Source organism: Herpailurus yagouaroundi, unplaced genomic scaffold (genome assembly GCF_014898765.1).
Source record: "Herpailurus yagouaroundi ecotype Mexico unplaced genomic scaffold, PumYag 28, whole genome shotgun sequence".
Taxonomy (NCBI): domain Eukaryota; kingdom Metazoa; phylum Chordata; class Mammalia; order Carnivora; family Felidae; genus Herpailurus; species Herpailurus yagouaroundi.
Window position 1 is genome coordinate 125,598,037 of NW_024412376.1, and position 24,783 is coordinate 125,622,819.

At 45.9% G+C, this 24,783-nt stretch overlaps 1 protein-coding gene across 2 annotated transcripts in view; it reads left to right on the plus strand.

Moving 5' to 3' along the window:
* LNX1 (ligand of numb-protein X 1) overlaps positions 1–24,783 on the plus strand; it is a 145,551-nt gene that overhangs the window by 10,177 nt on the left and 110,591 nt on the right. The window contains exons 2-4 of one of the 2 annotated variants that reach the window (XM_040483430.1): positions 1,717–1,768; positions 2,665–2,792; positions 20,964–21,449. In XM_040483430.1, coding sequence (XP_040339364.1) covers positions 21,058–21,449 — 392 coding nt within the window. In that variant the 5' untranslated portion in view covers positions 1,717–1,768; positions 2,665–2,792; positions 20,964–21,057. Of the gene's footprint in view, positions 1–1,716; positions 1,769–2,661; positions 2,793–20,963; positions 21,450–24,783 lie in introns of those variants that run through there. The other variant, XM_040483440.1, reaches the window with a different exon arrangement.

Consider the following 24,783-nt stretch of genomic DNA (forward strand, 5'->3'; position numbering starts at 1 on the left):
ACCCACTAAGTGCCTATTCAATGTTAGTTTTTTACGTTTCTGATTTATATCTTTTCCACAACACTTTAGAAATGTCATTTCCTGAGTAATGCAACGACAGCCCCAATGGAATAATGAAACCCATATTGATTTTTTTTTTTTTTGTAACGTGAGAGATTATTCTAAATCCAGGAGTACCAAGATGCCTCTTACTTGGGATGGCTGATTGTGTGAAATACATCTACTTTTGTCTCTTTCTCTTCGTGTATACACCATACTAGGGTGTGAACTCCACTCCTGCTTCAACTCTTGTTCTTAATGTTTATTCATCAGGCCATATATGTAGATGGCCAAGTGTATGTGACTATAGATAGCAAGGGAAGCCCCATAGCCTGGGAGCCTTTGGATAAAGCTTTGTGCCTGATCACTTCCTACCAATTCTTTTCCCCTACAACTCCCCCACCAAAACCAAAACAAAACAAAACAAAAAAACTGTGATTCTGCCCTCCGAGGACAGATTTGGTGGCCCTCGAAAAAAAAGGTGAGGCATGACTGACACACAGGAAAGGCAGGTAGCTTCAAGACTGCCAGAGGCTCTGCCTTCCAGATGACTCATGGGGTTGGCCACTCGCCCTGCCCTTCTCAGGGACAAGGGGACACCCTGTCAAAGTGAAGGAGAAGTCTTTCTTTTATTTCTCAGTTGAGTCTCAGCTGGTGGACCAGGTCTTTTCCTGAAAGACCTAAGTGGTGGAAAAGTGTTTGCAGAGTCGTTTTGTTGTTAGTACGACAGGGGAGGCCACGCCTACCTTAGTTTCTATTGGATAAAAATGTGAGTGGGTTTTTTTTTTTTTTTTTTTTAAGGCTTTTCATTCTCTTCAAAGCGCACCCAGCTCCCAGGTGGGGAAGGTGTAACACAGCAGTCTGGGATGGCTGGGGGAGGGTGGCCAGAGAAGTATCCAGAGTCTGCTCTGTACCTCAGGCACTTAACTAGAATTTCTCCTCCTTCCCTGGCTGATCCTTTTACAAGGTATTGAATGACCGGCTGTGCTCAGTTAAAGTGGAGGCCAAGAGAGCAGAATCAAGACCTCCTCCCTTCCCCCCCCCATTCCTCTTCCTCCACCCCTCCCCCCAGTCAGGACGCCAACCTACCCATCGCAGGACCTACCGAAACCCGCTAAAGTAGTCCAATGTTAGAATGTGTGGAACCAAAGCGTTTCCAATATCAGGAGAAGAGAGACACAGAATCGGGGGGGGGGGGGGGCAGGGAGGGATAGGAATTTCAACACTTTTTTCTTAAGGGGTGGGGGGAGGAGGAAATGTCTCTCTGAGGAAACGTCTCTGCCATCTCTTGGAGTGAGAACGGACAGTATCCCCAGGTAGCGCTCCAGAGAGTGAATAAATTGTTGAGAGATGCTGGATGGGGACCACAGACATATAGGACGTTTAAATACAATGACGGGAGTTGTTTACAATCTTCTGGAAGATGCCAAAGCGTTTAACAGTCAGTCCTAATAGCTCCCAGCTGCGGCTGTGGTGCTGGCGGAGCTGAGCTGTGGAGTTACTATCTTTTCCTGCTGGAAAAACTGAAGCAACACAGCGACTTGCCCAGGGTCACACACCAGGCTTGGGACAGAAATAATCCTGACTCCTTCTTCCTGGCTGTAACCAGCAGACAAAGCCACCTTATTACTGTACTATCATTCAAATCTGAATCATTTAAATTGTTCCTAATTGCAGGCCTACAAGTGAACTGTCAACTCCATGTGACTAAGACGCCAGGCAAGCCGAGGTAGGAATGACCTTGAAGTTTTACAAACTCCTGAATAAGGGCTTAAAACGCTGCCCTCCCACTGGGGCGGGGGTAGGGAAAAAGCATTTGAAAACTTGACCTTGAAAATGCCAACAAATATCATATTAAGATTTTTTTTGAATTTGAAGGGGTGCCTGGATGGCTCAGTCAGTTAAGTGTCCCAACTTCGGTTCTGGTCATGATCTCATCATTCGTGAGTTCGAGCCCAACGTCGGGCTCTGTCCCGACAGCCAGAGCCCGGAGCCTGCTTCGGATTCTGTGTCTCTCTCTCTCTGCCCCTCCTCCACTTGCACTCTGTGTGTGTGTGTTTCTCTCTCTCTCTCAAAAATAAAGTGACATTTAAAAAAATTTTTAAAAGGTGCCTTTGAAGAGTCACCTCCAATTTTTTTAAAATTGGAACACAGAAACACGTGGGATTCAAATGGATGCCATTCAAAAAGGCATTTGAGGGTGACTCAAATATTTTCCAAAAAGTCAGTCTTCACACTCTTCTTTTTATGCCCACGAATTTACTGTCTTGATTTGGTGGTTCAGTGTCTTTTTTAAGTCTATTAGGGACAGCTACTTGGGACGGGGTGGGAGGAGGGGGCCGAGGAAACAACCAGGCTTTCAAGTTCCAATCTGTCCACGGGGCTGGGCACGTGCCGTGCTCAGGAAAGAAAGTAAATTCCAACCGGCAAATTGCTCTAACTGATTCATTTGTCCGAACCGAGACGCCACCTTCCTGCTCACAGGTATTCAGGTAAATGACAGGTGGGCGGGACCTATTGACTGTTTCAATAGCTAAGGTCCCAGCAATGTTTTATCTGTGAGGCTCCCTGTGATGTCACACATTTCCTGCTCTCAACCAACCAATGCCTTCCTCCTTCCTTTAGGCACCTGTACGCTGAGGTTGAGCCTGGTCACTGCTCAGGCAGCCCCACGAGCTGCTGGATTCACCCACAAGGCATGGAAACTTCGGGGCTGCTGCTGCTTTGAGAGCCCCAGACACACACTTGAAAAGGTGAGTTGAAACTCTCCATTTTTCTCCTTTGACGGTCAGCCCCATGGCCCCTGAGGGATCTGAATGAGGAATTTGAATGAAAAAAAATACATAAGCTGAATGGCTTAGCTCTGAGTTTGTCCCACAGGGAGAAGCCCTTTTGAGAGGGAAGAGCAGAGAGATGACTTTGACATTTTGGTTGCACAGGAAAATTCTCCCAGGCCAGATATTTAATCCTTTTTGTTTCTCTTAATCATTAAGCCAGCCTCTGCTTGTCTGGGAAGTTGATCTGATTTTTTTTTTTTTTTTTTAAACCCTGCAGTGGAGACTTTTTTGAAACTGAACTCAAAGGTTCAGACCTGTCCGGCCCGTTTAATGGGGGTTGGGAGGCCAGTGCCGACTGAATTCACGGTTGCCTTATTTTTGCCTTACTTTCTGCATTTGTCTCCCCAGAGGTAATTTCCATCTGAACCTAACATGTCCCCCCACCACCAGAAGTCTGTTTCTCAGGTGAATTCTGCTGCCCCCCTCAGAAGCCCTGGACTCCTTTTCCTTCCTCTTTCTTCTCTAAAAACTTCTTCTGTTTTCTTTGTTCTCTGTTGACGCTCTTAAAATCCACTTTGCAGTCTGGATTAGAATTGTTTACATCCAGACCTGGCCTGGCTGCCTGCTGACCTTTGATTTAAAGAAAAGATCATTTCCTCAGTGCTTACAAGAATGTAACTTCAGGTCTGATCTTTAATTGTTGTTTGTTTGTTTTTAATTCTTCCACCTTTTTCCCCCTTTAACAGCAAATCTTTATTTAATATTTTTAATAGCAAATATATGGAGGAGATTGTTCTCCCCGGGACCTGACTTTTTTTTTTTTTGAAGTAATTTTACTCCTAGGATCCATTTTTGTGTTCTTACTCCTGATCCCACAGCCTATACTCCTTCTGTTCTTGACAGCCCAAGAGCCCCACTCTACATCCAGCAGAGAAAGGAAAATACATCCCGTTTCCCTGCTGAGCTGAGCTGGAAAACATGGAGGGGAGAAATCAGCCTGTGAGGGGACCTTTCATTCTGGATTCCTTCATGGCTGCTTTTCTGAGATTTCAGTCAGCCAGTACCTTTGCAAAGGAATAGCCTGTTAGGGGTTATGCTCATATTCGTCCGCCCCGAAATACAAAGTGCATGTCAATTCTCCCGAAGTCGAAATTGAAACAAGCTGAGAAGAGTTTTGTCGGACCGCTGCTTCTCACTACTGAGATTCTGCCCTGGCCTTGTTGCCACTTTCTCGCTTATTCGGTGGAGGCTTGTACTGTTCTTGAACTGTTCTTCGTGGGTTCTTTTCCCGAGTGGTATGTCTGGATGGTGGTACCTTACCCGTGTGTTTTCTCACTTGATTCGGAGCTTTGTCAGCAGAGGACAGAAAAAGAGCTCTCAGGTCCTGAATCTTCTGGAGCAAAATATGTCTTTAACGTCAGAAACCTCTCCACGAGACGCATTCCTTCTGGATTACCATGGTCTGTTAGATCTTTGCACCGTAATTTATGATTAAGTACCCCATTTCATCGCTACATGTCAGGGTCCCTGGCTACTAAAGGAACAAAACTGTGGGTGCCATGCCCCCAGATATAAGAAAGGGAAGAAATTACAGAGGCTGGAATTCAGAGTCAGGTTATCTAGACTGCAGTTGGCCTCTTGGATAATTTGCGCACAAATATTGTCCAAGGGGATGAACGCCCCACGGTGGCTCCCTACGTGTGGTAACTTCATCTCTTGGTTCAAGTGGCAATACGACCTGTCTGGAAAACATACGGTGTCTCTCCACTTACATCCTTGAGCAAGTGACTTAGCCGCTCAGGCCCTCAAGTGTCTCCATCGGTAAAACAGGAGCTAATCCCTGTGATACGAAGTGATGGTGAGAAGTAGTTGAGGTAACAGAGAGAGAGGGTCATGTGGCCAGTGTCTAGGGCCACGTGGGTGCCAAACAAAGGCAAGATCCGCTCTTGAAGGCATTCTCCTGGGTGCTTGGCAGAGATAGTCTGATCCTAGCAAGATAAGAGATCTTCCGTGGCCGCCGTCGTTAGAAACTCTGATGGTTCTTGTAATGGTTATTAATTGTACATAATTAACTCCAACCTTAACAGTTCAGAGAAAGAAAACAGGCAGGAGGCAGGAGGACACTACTTCAACCTTGTCATACAAGCTGGGGCAATCTGGCCTCTGCCAGCTCCCGGACATGCTTAGGAGCCGCCGGCCGCGGCTGTTCCTCCGGCCTTTCCCGCCTCAAAGCTGTCGCTGCACCACAGACCCAGCAAACGTGGTTCTCCGCAGGCCTGCGGGGGACATGTCCTGTTGTCGTTTGCTGTAATCTGACTTGGCAGGCAGCCCTTTCTGCTTTCCACTGTGCTCTCTCCAGGGCAGACTGGGTGCTTGGTTTCCTCCAATCTTGCAGATAAACACCCTGTGCCGCTGTGCCTCGCCCCCCGGGGCGGGGGAGGGGGGTGTGGGGGCGGGGGCGGCCGGAGGGAGGAGGAAACCGGTTTGGAGCCTGCACTGCCCTGGGGAAGGGGGTTTGGGGATCCCTTGGATATGATTGCCTCACTAATGGATTCTCCTGTACCCTTCGATGACCTTGAGTCATTGCCTAAGGCTCCCGGGCCTTCTCTAGATCTCACCCTATCCTGAAAAGCTAAGGCAGGTTTTCATCATTCATGAGCAAGGTAACCGCCTAGCGGATGGACAGGGGTTCATAACCTTGACCTTACTACTGGTGTGCTTCGGGGATCCTGGGGGAAAGCCTCAACTTCCCTGCCCATCAGTTTCCTTGTTTACCTTTCCCCAAAAAGGGACGCTAACATGGCAAACCTCACGAGTGGCCGGGTCCTCTAGCAGAAGCTAGGGGGGCAACATACCTCGGTAAATCAGACCAACTGCAGGGGAGTGGGTGATGCCTCACCGGGAAATGCTCGTCTTGTGTAGTTCTTGGTGGAACAGGGCTACTGCTTTAGAATAGTGGTTTGGCCTCTGCCATCAGGTTGCCTGGGTTCAAAACCCAGCTCTACCTTATACTAGCCGGCGGGGGGCGGGGGGGGGGTGCTGGGACGGGTTATTTAACCCCGCGTTACCTCAGCTGGAAAATAGGCTTCTTATGAAGAAGAAACAACTGAAATGTGTAAACTGCTTGGAATTCTACCTGGCACAATGTGAGCTATTGCTAGTAGCGGGTTTTTGTTTTTGTTTTTTTAATTTTTTTCAGTTTATTTATTTATTTTGAGAGAAAGAGAAGAAAGGGAGACAGAGAAGGAGTGAGAGAGAGAATGCCAAGTAGACTGCACTGTCAGCCCAGGGCCCAACACAGAACTCGAGTTCATGAACTGTGAGATCATGACCTGAGCCAAAATCAAGAGTTGGACGCTTAATGGACTGAGCCACCCAGACAACCCCCTCCCCTGAATACTGTTTTTTAAAAGGAAAGTAGAATCAGATCTGGGTTCGAGGCCTAGTTCCACCAAGTAATTACTAGGCACTCAGTACCTTTTTGTCTTATGTACCAAACCCCATGCTATTGTGAAGAATACCTGACATGGTTTCGTGTAATTTGCCTGATGTATAATATAGCAGGTGCCCAATAAATGGCAACTCTTGTTCTATTATTACAGGCATATATCTCTTGTTATATGATACACAGGCATATATCTCTTGTTATATTATATACAGGCCTATATCTCTTGTTATATTATACACAGGCATATATCTCTTGTTATACACAGGAACATATCTCTTGTTATATACAGGCCTATATCTCTTATTATACACGGGCATATATCTCTTGTTATATACAGGCCTATATCTCTTGTTATACACGGGCATATATCTCTTGTTATATGATACACAGGCATATATCTCTTGTTATATGATACACAGGCATATCTCTCTTGTTATATTATACACAGGCATATCTCTCTTGTTATATGATACACAGGCATACTTAGCTTTATTGCATTTTGCAGATATTGCATTTTTTACAAATTACAGGGTCGTGGCAAGCCTCCCTCCAGCAAGTCTATCGGTGCCGTTTTTCCAACAGCATTTATTCCCTTCATGTTGTTGTGTCACATTTTGGTAATTCTCACAGTATTTCAGACTTTTCATCACTATCGGATTTGTTATGGTGATCTGTGATCAATGATTACGACTCACTGGAAGCTCAGATGACAGCATTATTTAGCAATAAAGGGTTTTTTTTGTTGTTTTTTAAGTTTATTTTGAGAGAGAGAGAGAGAGAGCACAGGTGCATGCAAGCGTGAGTGGGGGAGGGGCAGAGAGAAAGGGAGAGAGAATACGGAGCAGACTCCACAATGTCAGTGTAGAGCCCCACGTGGGGCTCGATCCCACAAACCGTGAGATCACTACCTGAGAAGAAATCAAGAGTCAGAAGCTTAACTAACTGAGCCACCCAGGAGCCCCTAGCAATAAAGTATTTTTAAATTAAGGTATATACATCATTTTTTTTTTAGACATAATGCTATTGCACACTTCATAGACTGTGGTGTAGTACAAACATAACTCCTATATGCACTGGGAAACCAAAAAAATTTATTTGACTCGCTTTATTACAATATTTGCTTTATTGAGATATTCGCTTTTTTGTGGTGGTCTGGAACAGAACCCACACTGTCTCCGAGGTGTGCCCATGTGGAAAACAATTATTATATTGGCTAAAGTTAGACTTCTTGGGTCGTGCTACAGTTTGGACATAATAACGATGGAAACAGTAGTAAGTTGAGGGCCAAAGACTCTTTGAGAAAAACAGATTTCCCGAAAGCCCCCTCCCTCCCCGAAGGTTTAGAAAGAAAACCTGTTAACAAAGATTATCTTGTTTATCTTGGAGCTCCAGGGTAGGGTGGCTGCCCGTTGAAATGCCTGGTCTTTTGCAGACCTGTGGCGGTAGGACTCGGTGAGGTAAATAAACAATGGATTCTCCTGGAGCAGTGATTCCTAGCTTCCTGGCCTCCGGTGTCTCCCTACTGGATGTGAATTCCTCACTCGGAGTGGAGAAAATGGGTCTGCTGGGATTCTGACTTCTTGAAAGGCCATGTAAAATGCCTGCCAAGGGAGCACGTACAAGGGAGGCTCTGAAATGTGTCTGCCTCATCACGTCAGTATTCATGGAGCTCATCTATTCCTGGAGCTCCTGGTGATGACACAGAACTATGCCTGATATTTACGTGCTGGCATCGTGTAGACTCACTTTTATGTGGGTGGCATATTTATGGTCCTCTGACAGTGCCTCTAAACTATCAAGGGCTTTTCAAAACTATCTGGAAGGAAGGCCACATCTCTCTTCCTGGGTTAATGGGATTTAGCTATCTGCTCTCCCCAGGGACTAAGGGTCAACATGAAAACCATGCAAGTTGGTAAGTATAAAAAGTGCACTTAGCTGAAATCAGAAACAGAAAATGTTGGTCGCCTCCTGTGAACCTCTTACATTCACCATTTCCTCTAATCTCATTTTGTTCCGAGTGAACAATGACACCATAGTGACCTATTGCTTAGTTATATGGAGACACACAGCTCATCAATATAAGAAAGAATTTTCTTTTCTTAAGAATTAGAGCTGTCCAAAAATCCAGGAGGTCGCCTTTTGGGGTACTGAGATCTCCGTCACTGATGGTGATTGTTTTTTGGTGTATTTGTTTATTTGGCATATTTATATGTGCCTGGTATGTGTTGCTAAAAGAATGAATGAATACCAGAGAGAATTCGCGTTTCTTCAGCAAATCATATATTCATCTCTAAAGTGAAGGTTATCATTGATTTCGTAGCATTACTCCAACAATTAAGTGAGAAAATACATGTAAAGCACCCAGCACAGTATCTTGCACCTAGTGAACTACTCATTACGTAGTAATAATGATTATGTTGTATTTTCTACCGTATTCTAAAAAGGAGGGGAAAGAAGCGAATCCTGCTTCAGGTAGGGAGTAGACAAGATGGCCTCCAGATTTGAGATTTGTAGTTTTTATGAGAATCCCTTCATTTCTATCCTTTTCATCCCTGATCTTCTTCCTCTGCCTTTCTAAAAGAAAGGCGCCTGCTCGTGGGAGCCATGCTCTTTGACATAGTAGGTTAACCAGTACACTTTTAACCGTGGCAGTAGGTTCTGTCCCTGTTAACCAGGGATGTTGTTGTTGTTGTTGTTGTTCTGTTTTGTTTTGTTTTTTACATCATTCATTTGTGCCTTGGAATGTGTGGATTCAAATTCCACCATGATTTTCCAGTGACTCTTATTTGCTTCTTATGTTTGATGCATTTGTCACAGGCACACAAAAGACTTCACCAACAGCAGAATGGAAACTCTCCAAGAATTTTCTTTAATAGCCTCTTGGCACAGCGCATGGCAACAGCACTGCATGATGGTGAGGTGGAAACATGCCATTGCTATCTGGGAGATGATTTGCATAGCTGGCTTATGACTGCGTTTGTCAGTCACGTGGCCTTTTTTGACTAGAACGCTGCACATTTTGGCTCCTGCGTTAATACATGAGTCACCTCGTGTTTTCAAACTCCTCATTAAGTATTGTTGTTATGTGTGTATTATGTTTTCTACAACACACACAAACTCAGCCCTTCCATCTGTAGTCTTGGGGCCCTGGCAAATTTGGTGTAATTGTCATCGCAGAAGACATCAGTATTCCAGCTTAGTAGTGGATTGAAAGAAGTTATTACATTTTTATACTAGGGCAGAACTGCCATCCCTAAGCACAGAGCAGTCTAGGGGCGCCCGGGTGGCTCAATCAGTTGAGCATCTGACTTCAGCTCAGGTCATGATCTCACGTTTCATGAGTTCGAGCCCCGCGATGGGCTCAGTGCTGACAGCTCAGAGCCTGGAGCCTCCTTCAGATTCTGTGTCTCCCTCTCCCTCTGCCCCTCCCCTGATCGCACTCTGTCTCTCTCTCTCTCAATAATAAATAAACGTTAAGAAAAAAGAATGGAACAGTCTAAATGGCTGCCATCCCAGCCTATTTTCCATTTCCTTAAGCTACAGAGAGAAGTGTTGGTGTGGACCGTTGGGGATATTTCCCTCAGTCCTGGGAGAATGCCCCTAGAAATGCATAGCCTTCTGGGTTACTTTCCCAAGGCTGCTGTAACAAATCACCATAAACCCAGTGGCTTAAAACAACAAAATTTATTCTCTTGCATTTCTGGAGGCCAGAAGTTTGAAATGAAGGTATTGGCAGAAACTCACTTCCTCAAAAGGCTTCAGGGAAGAATCCTCCCTTGCTTCTTCCGGCTTCTGGTACCTCCAGGCATTCCAAGGCCTATGGCTGCATAACCGTGATCTCTGCCTCTGTCTTCCTATCACCGTCTCCTGTGTGTGTGTTCTCTTCATCTGTGTCTTATGAAGACACTTGTCATAGAATTTAAGGTAATTTAGATAATCCAGGATGATCTCATCTCAAGGTTCTTAACTTAATGACATCTTCAAAGACCTTTATTTAATTAAAGTCACATTCACAGCTTTTGGAGGTTAGGACAGGGCCATATCTTTTGGGGGGGGGCATCATTCTACCTGCTATACCCCCTAACTGGCACTTACATATGCAGGCTCCTCCCACTACTCATGGAGTGATTCCCTGTCTGTGTGGAGGCTGAATTATTGGTCATTAAATAGGTAAGGAGAGTTAGAATTGACACCACTTACCACCATTTATTTCTACGTTCGAGGCACAGTAGTGTTTTATGTTTTAAAGACCTATTGAGTGTTTTTGGTCAATGGCCTGATGTATCTACAAAAGCAAATCAGCAACGACTGTCCTCCATTGCTTTTTTTTTTTTTTTTAACGTTTATTTATTTTTTTGGGACAGAGAGAGACAGAGCATGAACGGGGGAGGGGCAGAGAGAGAGGGAGACACAGAATCAGAAACAGGCTCCAGGCTCTGAGCCATCAGCCCAGAGCGGACCGCGAGATCATGACCTGGCTGAAGTCGGAGGCTTAACTGACTGCACCACCCAGGCGTCCCTGTCCTCCATTGCTTTTAAAGACAAGTAGTATCCTGGTTAAGGAACAACCGCTCCACTGAACCACTAAACCACAACTGGATAAGTGTCCACTTCCAGCTGTCATGTTTTCAAAGGGACTTTAACAAACTAGCGAGTACCCTGGGCGGACCCTGTACCCTGGGTCGACTCCCCAGGAAGACAATGGAAAGAACCAGAGACAAAAAGAAGAGACAGGAGAGAAACCACCCATCCTCTCTTTAATTCGGGGTGGCTGCCATGTTTAGAGGAAGTGACTGTGATCTGTGTCACACGGCAAGGTCAAGGTAACGAAAGGAAAGCATTCAGCTGTTGGGAAGCTGATGAGCTCCCCATCACTGTAGGTGTTTCAGGCAGAAGCTGGTAGGCCAGCTCACAGCCACGTTATAAAGAGGATTCCTATACTTGGGGAGAAGCTAAGATTCTTACCCAACTCAAAGTCCTGTGATTTCTTCAAAGGTAATTCTAAAATCTCAAAGACAGATCATCACGTGACCAAACACTGGTGTGTGTATTTCTCTTCCTCGACTGGGGGATTTGCTCATGTTCTTCCCCTACCTTGATTTCTTCCCACTTGTCCATATACCACGAAGCTTAGATGAGGCCCAACTATTCCATGAACTTTCCTGGCCATTCCGGGTCACATTATACTGTTCTCTTGTCTCTTTGTCTCCAAAACTTGTCCCTGGCTCCTATTTGGGGGGGATCATACCCCTTGCCATACTCAATATGTACTTTTTTTGCAGTGCTTTCGTATTTTTCTTCTATATGTAAGCTCCATTTTTCTAATTAGACTTACACTCACTGAGGATAACATTGAATTCCCTATGGTGTAGCAGGATTCTCGCACAGAGAGTCGGGACGCTGAGGCTTTTCTTTCCAGGAAACAACTTTATTCCTGCCGGCACCACTCCGTTGGGTTTGTACCTGAAGAACTGAGCCCTGAACGCCACGTGGCATAGTTTTTTATATATTTTCTGTTTCTTTGTCTCCCATAATGGTAACATACAAACATGTAGTCTGATTAACTGGTCGCATGACACAGGGTCCTGAGGGATGTTGTCACGTACGTGTATAACCAGGTGGCCTTGAGGTGTTTTTTTCCTTTTGCTTTCCTTAGGGAGGGGACCCTACCACAGTGGGAGCTCCCCCAGAATCTAAGACAAATGCCAGGCATATAATAGGGGATCAACGAACATACAACAGAACAAACAGCAGAAACAATGGTGAGAATTCAAATATCTTCCTTCACCTTGTCTTTCACTCTGTAAAACTTGGTTATCTGTTTTTAAAAAAAATCCCAAATATGTTTTTCAGCCTCGGGTGGAAGAATGTCAGCTTGCTTCCCCACATTTCTCCTCTGAAATTATCTCTTCCCAGGATCCTATGGCGCTTCTTTGCATGAACAGAACCCTTGGTTAACACAAAATACCCTGCCTTCATTTTTGTTGTTGGCAGGGGGTCAGCTCCATCTCACCATGTTGATAGACCAGGAAACGAAAGGACATCTTTTCTGGGACAGAGTTCTTACAGAGAAACCCAAGTATGAAAGGGGTGCCATGGCACCCAGGGGAAAGGCAGTAAATCTTTGGTCAAGGGAGACAAAGCTCTTCTCCAACCAGCTTGTAAAAATCTTCCCTGGGCTTCTAGAACTTGTATCTGATTGGCTAGCCACTTGGGACGCTTTTCACTTAACTGCTTTTCTTGTTCTTCCCACTTCCTGACTATCTACATTCTCAGTCATTGACTCCAGACATGGTCTCCTTTTAGTTCAATTCTCCTTTAATTTCCTGAAGATATTTCGACCTCTTTAAAGACCACTTTATATATTTGTCCTTTCTAGTGGTGGCAACACTATGCAGGCAAGTATCTTTCAGTGATCCAATTAATGAATTGCTTACTCCCTCTTGGGGATCGTTGATTTAGATATTAAGTAGATTCAGAACCAACCCTGACCTTTGCAACAGTCCATAAGCACCTGCCTTCTTTGTGTTCTCTCTCCTTTTCCTCTGCAAGGTATATGACTCCCCTGCCTCCTCAGCCCCCACTTCAAACCCTCGTAAGTTAAAAGACAGTTTTTAGGGGCGCCTGGGTGGCGCAGTCGGTTGAGCGTCCGACTTCAGCCAGGTCGCGATCTCGCGGTCCGTGAGTTCGAGCCCCGCGTCAGGCTCTGGGCTGATGGCTCAGAGCCTGGAGCCTGTTTCCGATTCTGTGTCTCCCTCTCTCTCTGCCCCTTCCCCGTTCATGCTCTGTCTCTCTCTGTCCCAAAAATAAATAAACGTTGAAAAAAAAAATTTAAAAGACAGTTTTTATTTCATGTGTGACCGTTTTAATTCAGGTCACTAAAGCACTTAATTCCTCCCTATTACTGATGTGTCTGTAAGCTAAGGAATAGCCCACAGAGCATTCGTCCATCCTCTTAGTTCACAGTTGGTATTTATAAAAAAAATCAATGGCACGTTATTGATATCTCCAGGTTGCACACAGTTTATCTATAAAGTGTAATTATAAATGTACTTTGTTTAATAGATGAAGAGCTTGCCCTAACTTTGACAATTGCTTTCCCTCCAATAATCTAATTTAGGAGTTCCAGCCAGTGCCAGGGCAGTGGTTAGACAAATATGCCCACAGATAATTATTTAGAAAGAGAATGAGGCCATCGACGTGAAGAATTTACCAGCACTATTCCATTTGATTCCCACATGAGTGTAGTTCTGGTCTTCACAGTCCAGGATGAGGTTCCTGAATGACTGTGATCTCTGTGCTGAGGTGTGGCCTCAGTGACCAGCGTGAACCAAGTTCTGAACCAGCCTGCATAGCTTCATCCAAATTGCAAAGCATCATCAACGATGAAACACCTTCAGCTCAGTTTCTAGAACCTAAAAGTTACTTCAGAAATCATCTGGTATAGGGGTCCTCAGTCTTTGTGTTTTTTTAAAAAATTTTTATTTATTTTGAGAGAGAGAGAGAGAGAGAGAGAGCGCGCGCGCGCGCGAGCGGGGGAGGGGCACAGAAAGAGGGAGACACAGAATCCGAAGCAGGCTCCAGGCTCCGAGCTGTCGGCACAGAGCCCTACGCGGGGCTCGAACTTGGGAACAGTGAGATCATGACCTAGGCCAAAGTCAGATGCTTAACCAACCAAGCCCCCCAGGCGCCCCTCAGTCTTTATGTGTTTGTGTAAAACATTAGGATTGGGGGAAGGGATTAGGAGATTTTGAAAAAAACATGAAATAAGCCAGCAAAAATTAGGAAGCAAACGCAGCGAGGGTAGGGCAGAGCCCCACGCTGTTTACATAGTGGTGGTGGCCTTGCTGGAGAGAACGTTTGTGTCACTTGACTCTTTCGGGATCCAGTCATCCAGTGATCGTTTGGGGGCCTGGCTTCAGATTACACTTTTTTCTTCTTGTTTGAAATCTTCCTCCTTTGTATGAGCCCTCAGTGACTGCTCAGCTAACGGTGCCAGGTGACTAGGACACCGCCTCAGACACTTTCCTTTTCTGGTACTTGCGCACCAGTCCTTTTCGTTTTTCTTTTTTCTTTTCTTTTTTCTTTTCTTTTCTTTTCTTTTCTTTTCTTTTCTTTTCTTTTCTTTTCTTTTCTCTTCTCTTCTCTTCTCTTCTCTTCTCTTTCCTTTCTTCTTCCTTTCTTCCTTCCTTCCTCTTCCTTCCTTCCCCTTCCTTCCTTCCTTCCTTCCTTCCTTCCTTCCTTCCCTCCTTCCCTTTCCGAGGATCATCCAGAGCTTTAGGACTTTCAGTTCATCTCATGGCCCTTCCATTGGCTGCCCGTGGCCTGTCACTTTTTTAACTTTTTCATTTAGTACTGAATGTCAGTGACAGTTAATCGATGTTGTGTTCTGGATGGGAAAAAAAAATTGTCTCCGATTTGCCATTTGTTTAAATGGTTTCCATGTCTCTTTTCTCGTGTTCATTTTGTCAGTACATTCTAGATCACCATTTATCAAAATATAGGAATGCTTATAAACAAATGGGAGACTCCCAAACCTCAAATACCACTCATTCTTGGGATTGGGTTATACACTGAGGATTCCAATACCAAACTGTTTAGCCACAGAGGAATTTCTGTTTATATAAATCTACCTAATACCACTAAATATCTTTGCATTTTCTAAACTGTGTCTCTAGCTGCTACTTTTATACTTTATTACCGTGGATTTTTTTTTTTTCCCTTCTCGGTGCTCAAGAATTGCTAATAGCTTTCTCCAGGCCTCAGCGCGGTGTCTCAGTCTTGTAGCAGGGCAGATCAGCAATGACAGCAATGGCCTTCTACTGCCACCAAGAAAGCAGACACAGTCCTAGGCTCTGGGTGCCGTTACTCCATTCCATTAAATCCTAGAGTTTTGGGGCTCATTCTACCCATACCTTGTAGGAGGGATACTGAATAATCTGGAAAGTTGCAGAGGATGGTCAGCTTCGCAGAGTATATGGAAACTTGAAGGAATGCCACATAGCCCAAGGCTGCTGGCCCCGGGGGATGAAAAAGGTGTCTTCCAACAATTAAAGGACTTAAGGAATTTGATATATTCTAAGTAGCTACTGGGATACATCTGACACCCATGGAGGGGTTGGTGAGTTCTAGAGAGGGATTTTTTTTTTTTTCTTTTTAGAGAGGCAAATTTTTGCTCTGTATATGGACTGTCCCCCCTAGTAGTTAGAGCTCTCCGAAGCAGGATGATCTATTTTATAAGGTAATAAAGGCCTGTTTCATTTAGGGACCTTCTCTCAAGGCTCCCTTTCAACACCAAGAATCTATAGCTCAATGTTTCGTCTTTCTCAAGGTTAAAGTCCCGATGTGGGGCACACTGCCATGGACTATAAGATGAATTCTTTTTGATAATATGAAGTCCCATTACTATTGTTGTAAAAGTGTGACTCATGCAGCCATCCAGGAGAAGGTCTGGAGTCAAGTCTTGTCCTTGGAGTAAGAAGAAACTGTGACATTGTCAGAGCAGCCTGCCAAGGGATATGGTTATCCATTGCCTTTCCAGTGCAGTATATGGTTTATCAAGGTCACCTTGGGTAACCATCTTTTATAAAGCCAGCGTGCATTTAAAGGAGAATTAGAACAGTAGCACACCAGGGACTCCATTGTTCTGGTAGGTTATTTCATGCAGACAATTTTCCGTTTCCAAACAGGTTGTACCCCAAGGGCTGTTCTTAAGACTATTGGATTTTTAGTGCAGGTGACCGTATACATATGACCTCTAACGACCTTCTTTGCTTGCAGACAGCGCCGACTCTCTTTGCTCTAGAATGCATCTCTGTTGTCAGCCACCGAAGTTTCAGAATTTGAAAGTTAGGTCGAAGAACTTCTGTACAAGTGTCGGGCGTGACCACAAAGTGGCGGGGAAAGGAAGCAGGGATTAAGGACAGAGATGGAGATTTTGAGTTTTCCTGGCACTTCTCACCACTGCGTTGGTAGGCCACCTGTATGTCTAAAAGTCATCTTGGGCCTCTATTGCACCCCAAATCACAGGAAAGACAGAAAAGATGGTTCCTAAGCCACCATAGGGGTCTACTGAGGAAGTGTAAGATTTTCATCCCCACTCCTACCCACCCCCCCATATACACCCAGGGAGGAAATCTACTTCCCTTCTCTTTCTCCAAATTGCAAAAACGCCAGGGCCGGAAGTGCCGAGGGCTGGGACACTCAGTAACAGATGGACTCAGCTAACAAGCCCTCTCGCTGACATTTGGAAGGAAAAATCGTTTACCTTTCAAGCCTTAATGATCTTTGATCATTTCTTCTCAGTTCATGTCTTAAAAACATGATACATCATACAGGTTATAAGATGTAAACTGGAAATAAGAAACCTTGCATAAATAATGTTCATGGTATTTTTTTATTTTTAAAAATTTGTTTAAGTCTATTTTGAGAGAGACGGGGGCAGCACAAGTGGGGGAGGGGCAGAGACAGAGGGTGAGAGAGAGGATCCCAAGCAGGCTCCACACTGTCAGCTCAGAGCCCAAGGCAGGGCTTGAACCCACGAAGCCATGAGATTATGACCTGAGCCAAAACCAAGAGTCAGACACTCAGCCAACTGAGCCACCCAGGTGCCCATTAATCATAATTTTTCTTTTTTTTTTTTTAAGTGTATTTATTTTTGAGAGAGAAAGAGAAAGAGGGGACAGGGGAGGGGGAGAGGGAGAGGGAGAGAGGACAGAAAAATCCCAGGCAGGCTCTGCACCATCAGCTCAGAGCCCAAGGTGAGGCTCAAACCCACGAACCGTGAGATCATGACCTGAGCCGAAACCACGAACAGGACACTTGACCAACTGAACCATCCAAGCACCCCGTTAGTCATATTTTTAAAAGCCTACCTAGTTCTTTCTTTAGAGCCCAGACTGCTTTTTTGCTTTTTTTGGCCAATTATCTCATAATCTGTGTCTATTCATATAGGCTTTATTTAGTCTAAAGCAAAGTTGGAAAATACCAACAGCAGTGTTTACGCTAATATTATGTTAAGGATCTGGTGTACTCGTATGGGCAAGTGCCAGGGAATTCAAATTTCTCTCAGAAAAACAGGAAAGGAAAGAAAAAAGAATTGGGGCTGGAAGCTAGAACCTGCCGGTTTTGTTTACCTGTTCCATTCATTTAGTGTCCACCATTTTGGCACTCAGTAAAGTCAAAGAATAGTTTTAATCAGAGCCTTGGAAAAACCTATTCGCAATGGTCCTAAAGAGATTTTTAAACCCAATTTCCTGGGGCTCTTCTATTTGCTTAGTTGCATTCCAACGAAGTCATGATGATGGAGGGGGGAGGGGGAGATGCCTGGCCACAATGTAGCAAAATAGGAACAGAAACTAGAGTCAGCACCATTTCTTGGTTTGTTTCTTTTTTGGTGTAACTGGCAAGTTACTTACATGTCACACACTTCAGCTTCCTCATCTGTTAAATGAAAACAAACAAAGGGCACCTGGGTGGCTCAGTCAGTCGCGCATCAGACTACGGCTCCGGTCATGCTCTTGTGGTCTGTGAGTTCAAGCTCTGTGTCGGGCTCTGTGCTGACAGCTCGGAGCCTGGAGCCTGCTTCAGATTCTGTGTCTCCCTCTCTCTCTGCCCCTCCTCTGCTCATGCTCTGTGTCTCTCTCTCTCTGTCAAAAATAAATAAACGCTAAAACAGAATTTTTTTTTAAATGAAAACGAACAAAACAACCCTGGGGATTTGTGTGGATTAAATAACATAATGTATATAAGGCCCCCAAGTACAGTGCCGGGCACATGGTAAATGCTCAAAACTTGTCAGAAAGCAAAGAAAAAAAGATTCTCCCAAAAGCCAACTGCCCAAAACAAAGCAAAACCCTCTGCTTTATTCGCACAGAATCCTCTGCTGAAACTCTGTTTCTGAAAGAGATTTTATAGTATCGATCTGGTGGCTTGCTTTTTTTTTTTTTTTTTTAAGCTAGGGTTCTTCTAACAATAGTATAAGGAAATTGATGTGTCAGAGACGTTAAAATGGAGCTGGGACTGGGTGGGGTGGAGAAGTGGGCAAATCTCTACCCCACCTGCCTTCCTTCTGTCCCTCCCCTGGAAGGCTCTCAGGCACCTGCCACTTTCTACAACACAGTCTGAAAACCAAAGATCTGGTCCAGTCCCACAATTTCACCCATAAAGGCATGGCCGAGAAATGTGAAGTTGTTTTTTCAGTGGTGAGACCAGAGTGACAGCTGCATTCCTATCACTTTTCAGTATAGCACAGGGAGGAGGAACGGAGAGGACCCAAACACGTGGGAAGATTTGACAAAACTCTTGTCAAAGTTCAAAATATGTGAACTTTTTTTTTTCCCCTCTAGTGGATGATAATCTTTTGGGTGGCCCGTTTCCGTTTTCATGTTTATTTTTGGACTGTTTTTCATGCCACTTAAAGCATTTCCTGTGTGGTTCCAGTACCTTCTATCAGCCTGAGGACAAATAGCAGCTGTGTATGTTTCCATGAAATTTGACTAGAAACCACTTCACCCCCTTCTGCACTCTCTACCTTAGTCTTCTGTGTTCTCTTTTGATGCTAAATCAAATGCTATGATCTAAGTGTTTTCACATTCAGGGCATTTTACTTCAACCTTCTGACCAGAGTGTTCTTTCAGGCACATTAGCACAGGACAGAAATGTAAACACGAAGCTGACCCACTGAAAGCTTGAAGTCCATGTATTTTCTTTTGGAGATAAGGCTGTGCTCCTACAAACAACCTTGGACTTAATTTGGAAAAGAAAAAAGATATAACACAGTTTATGACTCTGCTGGGCCATGTTTCCAAATGCAGCTAGTTTCCTGTTAGGTTACTCATGTGTCTTTATGCTCTTGTGGAACGCTTGACGTCTTTTCCTTTACTTCCCAAAATGAAGAACGTTGAACGGGGGTGGGGGAGGGTGCAGGATTTTTATTTTTATTTTTAAGTAGGCTTCACGGCCAGCGCAGAGCCCAACGCGGGGCCTGAACTCAGGACCCTGAGATCAAGACTCAGACGCTTCATTCACAGAACCACCAGGGGACTCCATGGGGTTCTTAATCCTCATGAGAGATGACCCAGGGTCACCTCGCGCACACTTATGGTTACTTGTGCCGTCTGCGTCCCCTGGACTGGTGACCCCACAAGAGCAGCAGCGTGTTTTTAAAGCTCTCTTGAAGGTCTCCTCCACACCCAGCTTACTACCTAGCTCAGAGCTGGCGCTCGAAAAACATTTATGGAATGATTCCAAGAGACATCCTAGATGTTAATCGGGAACGTTAAAAACTCCATCATTTTGGGGCGCCTGGGTGGCGCAGTCGGTTAAGCGTCCGACTTCAGCCAGGTCACGATCTCGCGATCCGTGAGTTCGAGCCCCACGTCGGGCTCTGGGCTGATGGCTTGGAGCCTGGAGCCTGTTTCCGATTCTGTGTCTCCCTCTCTCTCTGCCCCTCCCCCATTCATGCTCTGTCTCTCTCTGTCCCAAAAATAAATAAACGTTGAAAAAAAAAATTAAAAAAAAAAAAAACTCCATCATTTAGACACCTATACGAGAGGAAAATCCATAGTGTGATAGTATTCTACTGGTTTGAAATATATATATGATTAAGGAGTACTGTTAAAATGAAACAAAAAGACCCCTTGTAGGAACTATAGCTTTCAATTTCTAGGTCAAGGGAGCTAGACTGGAATGAATGCAGTAACAAATGCATGTAAAAATAGTAACTAATATTGCGGCACCTGGGTGGCTCAGTCGGTTAAGTGTCAGACCGCGGCTCGGGTCGTAATTCAAGCCCCCTGGGTTCAAGCCCGGCGTAGGGCTCTGTGCTGACAGCTCAGAGCCTGGAGCCTGCTTTGGATTCTGTGTCTCCCTCTCTCTCTCTGCCTCTCCCCCAATTGTCTCTCCAAAATGAATAAAAGTTAACAAATTTAAAAAAAATAGTAGCTAATATTGACTGAGCATGTACTATATTCCAGATATGATGCTGAGAGCTCTCTGTCGCGTATCTTGTGCAATCCTCATAATAGTCCTATGAGGCCGGCTATTGTTATCCTCATTTTCCAGCTATGGATTAAATGGCTGGCCCACAGCGGTGGTGGGATTTGAACCCAGGCGGTACAGCTGGAGAGCCCACATAACTGTCAAATGCCCGATTGAATGAATGAAATGCATGTGGAGGGAAACATGCTCTCACCACAGTAAAAACGCTACAGACTCCCCAGTTCTCGGTTCTTCTGACGAGAGTTGAAGGCTCTGATGTCCTACCTTCTCTGAGTTTTAGAGAAAGTTGGGAGGAAAGATAAGAAAAAGCCATTAGAGTGTTCACTGTTTTTCTTCTTGTCCCGATCTGACAGAGCAACTTCTAAATCTCTAATTTACAGTCTATATAATTTATGGTCTAATTTAATTTTACTAACAATTTATATCTCTGGGGATTTCCCGGATAGTCCCCAATGGTTTTTACCACCCAGCGCGAGGATGTTAAAGGCCAACGTTATTCCCACCAGGATGGATGGTAAACTGAGGCATAAGGAGGCCAAGTCATTTGCCCAAGGTCATGTCAGTCACCAGAGGGGGCAGTGAGCCCTGGCCTTCTGAATCCCAGCTCAGTCCCCCGCCCGTGGGTGGCAGGGTGTCAAGTCCATTGCTTAGTCTCCAGTCTCATGAAAACAAAGATCAGCTGTCTTGTTCTCTTTTAGGTCTGTGGATGGCTCCTGGAAGATCGTGATTTTCTCCGGAGGAAATACTGTTGCCCTGGGCTGCTTTCCTGCCATACCGTCTCCCGAGTTGACCATGAGCCAGCCAGACCCTGCCTGTCCTCCTGACCCCAGCTCTGCACCCCTGTGTGTGGTGTGTGGCCAAGCCCACTCCCCTGAGGAAAACCACTTCTACACCTACGCAGAAGATGTGGACGATGACCTTGTGTGCCACATCTGCCTGCAGGCTTTGCTGGACCCTCTGGACACTCCCTGTGGACACACCTATTGCACGCTCTGCCTCACCAGCTTCCTGGTGGAGAAGGACTTCTGCCCCGTGGATCGTAAGCCTGTGGTGCTGCAGCATTGCAAGAAGTCCAGCATCCTGGTCAACAAGCTTCTCAACAAGCTGCTGGTGACCTGCCCGTTCCCGGAGTACTGCACCGAGGTCCTGCAGCGCTGTGATCTCGAGCAGCACTTTCAGACAAGGTAGGGCCTCCCTGGTTGGCCGGCTCCGAGCAGCCCTCCCTCCCAGGGACAGCTGGCCTCCCCTGCCTCCCAAGAGCAGGGCCGGGTGCTCCGCGAGATGCCGTTTCTCTGTCTTCTTTTTTTGCAGCCAGGGCAAGTATCCGCTCAAAGGAAACCTCTTAGGTGTTTATAACCATGGTTCAGTGTGAGAGAACAGCCCGTGATAGAGTTGGGGTGTGCAGGTGTGTGTGTGTGTGGTGGGGGGCGGGGGGGGGGGGACTGTTTTCTCGTGGTAACATATGCATGACATTCGCCATTTTAACCAGTTTTAAGAGTATGGTTCAGTGGCATTTAAGTGCATTCACACAGTTGTGCAGCCATCACCACAATCCATTACCAGAACTTTGCTCACCTTCCAGAATCGAAACCGTACCTATTAACCCCAGATTCACCATTCCCTCCTGTCCCGCCCCTGATGACCACCATGCTGCTTTCTGTCTCGATGCATCTGACTGCTCTGGGAGCCTAAGAGAAGAGGAATCGTACGATATTTGTCCTTTTGTGGACTGGCTTGTTTCATATGGGTGCGTTCTGAAGTGTCAGAGATCCTGGAAAGGTCTGATGAGCAGCTTTCTCTGAGGCTCGTGGCCCCCAGAAGATTTCCTGATGGGCATTGCTTACCTTTTCACATCAGAAAAAAAAATGTCTCCCAGTTTGGTCCATGATTCTTAAGACTTCTTCTGTATGGGAATTGACAAAGCCCACTGTTCTTTAAGGAGATGTGAGGTATTGCCAACTGACTTTTAAAAGGAGAAACGTACAGGGGCGCCTGGGTGGCTCAGTCGGTTAAGCGTCCGACTTGGGCTCGGGTCATGATCTCGCGGTCCGTGAGTTCGAGCCCCGCATCGGGCTCTGTGCTGCCAGCTCGGAGCCTGGAGCCTGCTTCGGATTCTGTGTCTCCCTCTCTCTCTGCCCCTCCCCTGCTCACACTCTCTTTCTCTCTCTCTCTCTCTCTCTCAAAAATGAATAAACATTGAAAAAAATAAGAATATAAAGGAGAAATATAGAAAACTTCTGTCTTCCAGAGAATTTCTGCTAAATTTTCAGCCAGGGTACACACCGGTGGCAGAGCGATGGTGTGACCGCCCCTGCTGGTGGCGAGCAGCAGGTCCACTCCACTTACCTGCCTCTCATTGTGTCCACTTACATTGTCACATTCCTGGGCATTCCTGTGCAGATGGCCTCAGGGCAGCCCCGGGTCTTGCTCCGCAATGAGGTGCTCAGAACATTTCAGGTGGTTACAGGAGGATGAACAGTAATACCACAATTATTTTGTATGAGGAAATTTGGAAGCTGGTGTTTATCTTGGTTCCTTGGTCATGACGAGGGCAAGAGGTAGGTGCCGGTGTTTTTTTCGAAAGGTCACATACTTGAGGTCGTGAATCTGAGTGTTTTTCAGGACAGGCAGATTCTCTAACATAGAAGTTTGCATCAAGGGGGGCGCCTGGGTGGCTCAGTCGGTTAAGTGTTCGACATCAGCTCAGATCATGATCTCGCGGTTTGTGAGTTCGAGCCCCGTGTCGGGCTCTATGCTGACAGCTCAGAGCCTGGAGCCCGCTTCGGATTCTGTCTCCTCTCTCTCTGCCCCTCCCTGCTCCCACTCTCTCTCTCTCTCTCTCTCCCAAAAATAAATAAACATTAAAAAAAAAAAAAAAGTTTGCATCCAGGGCAATGGCCTGGGTGTGATGCTTAGCACTTGGTTTCCATGCTAATTATGTCAGCAAACTCACTTTTCTTCCCAACACGTTGAGTGAAAGACATCTAACTAGGGTTTGCGGGTTGCCTCTGACCCTCTGTTGTTGCCATCTATTGTTGTTGCCTCTGTGGTTGGCATCTGAACTAGGGTGCCCTTCTCATTGCCCAGAAGGAGGTGTGGCCAGAGGAGAAGAGGGTGAGGGGGTCTATTTGTGACCTTTGCTGGAAGTTTGACCCGGGGAGGAGAGGCCCTGTCTGGAGGGAAGGGGTCTGGGGTAGGTCAAAGTGAGGCAGATGCTGACAGATGCTGGCACAGAGCCAGGGGCCAAGGCTGGGGTCATACTGGCTGAGGGAGGTGAGAAGCGGTGGAGAAAAGGGAGAGCTCCCTCTACACATCACATTCCCATGCTCCCGACATTTGCACCCCCTACCTTTGTGTTTGAGAGCTGTATGAGTTTCCTATCGCTGCTGTAACAAGTGATCACCAACCCAGGGGCTTCAAGCCACGCGAATGTCTTATCTTAAGGTTCTGAGAGCCAGAAGTCCAGTGAGAGGTGCATTGGACTGACATCAGGTCAGGGAGGGCCAATTCTCTCTGGTTCTAGGAGAGAATCCCCTCCCTTGCCTTGCCTAGCTTCTGGAGGCTGCCTGCCTTCCCTGACCTGTGGCCTCATTCCCTACCTTCAAAGCCAGCAGTGTGGAATCTTCCAGTCTCTCTGCCTGCCTGTCTCTGCCTTTTGTCTCTTTCTCTCTCTCTCTGTGTCTCTTTCTTTCTGTTGATCTCTTTGTCTCTCTCTCTCTCTCTCTGTCTCTCTCTCCCTTTCTCTCTCCCCCCTCTCCTCTTTCTTTCCCTTTCTTTCTTTCTTTCTTTTCTTCTTTCTTTCTTTCTTTTTTTTCTTTCTTTCTTTCTTTCTTTTCTTTCTTCTTTCTTTCTTTCTTTCTTTCTTTCTTTCTTTCTTTCTTTCTTTCTTTCTCCCTTTCCCTCTCTCTCCCTCTTTCTTGCTTGCTTGCTTTCTGCCTCTCTCTCTCTCCCCATCTCCTCTTTCTGTCTGTCTGTCTGTCTGTCTGTCTGTCTGCCTGCCTGCCTCTCGCTCCTCTGCTTCCATCATCACATCTCCCTCTGTGGCTTTGGACTTCCTGCCTCCCTCTTCCAAGGACACTTGGCGACTACATTGGGCCCAGCTGGATAATCTACAATCGTTTCTTCACCTGAAGATCCTTAAGTTAGTCAAATCTACAAAGTCCCTTTTGCCATGTTAAGGTAACATGTCCCCGGGTTCTGAGGATTGGGAGACGGCCGTCTGTGGGGAGAGGCCTTGTTTTGCCCCCCACGGGGGCTCCACAGGGGAGGGGTAAGAGAGTGGAGAGAGAAGGAAGGAAATGGAGGTGGTCTCTTGAAGGAACATGAACACACAGCAGCTCTTCCTCACCTCCTCATCAAGAACCGGTTTGGGGCCAAGAGTACCCCCAAAACTCGGGGTGAGATGGCGTATGGATGGGAGGGTGAGTTCACAACGGAAGTGGGGCAGCAGAAGGGCTGGGAAGGGGCAGTTGGGTCCTACGGGGCCTCCGGGAGCCCCTCAGCTGCCCAGACCGGGAA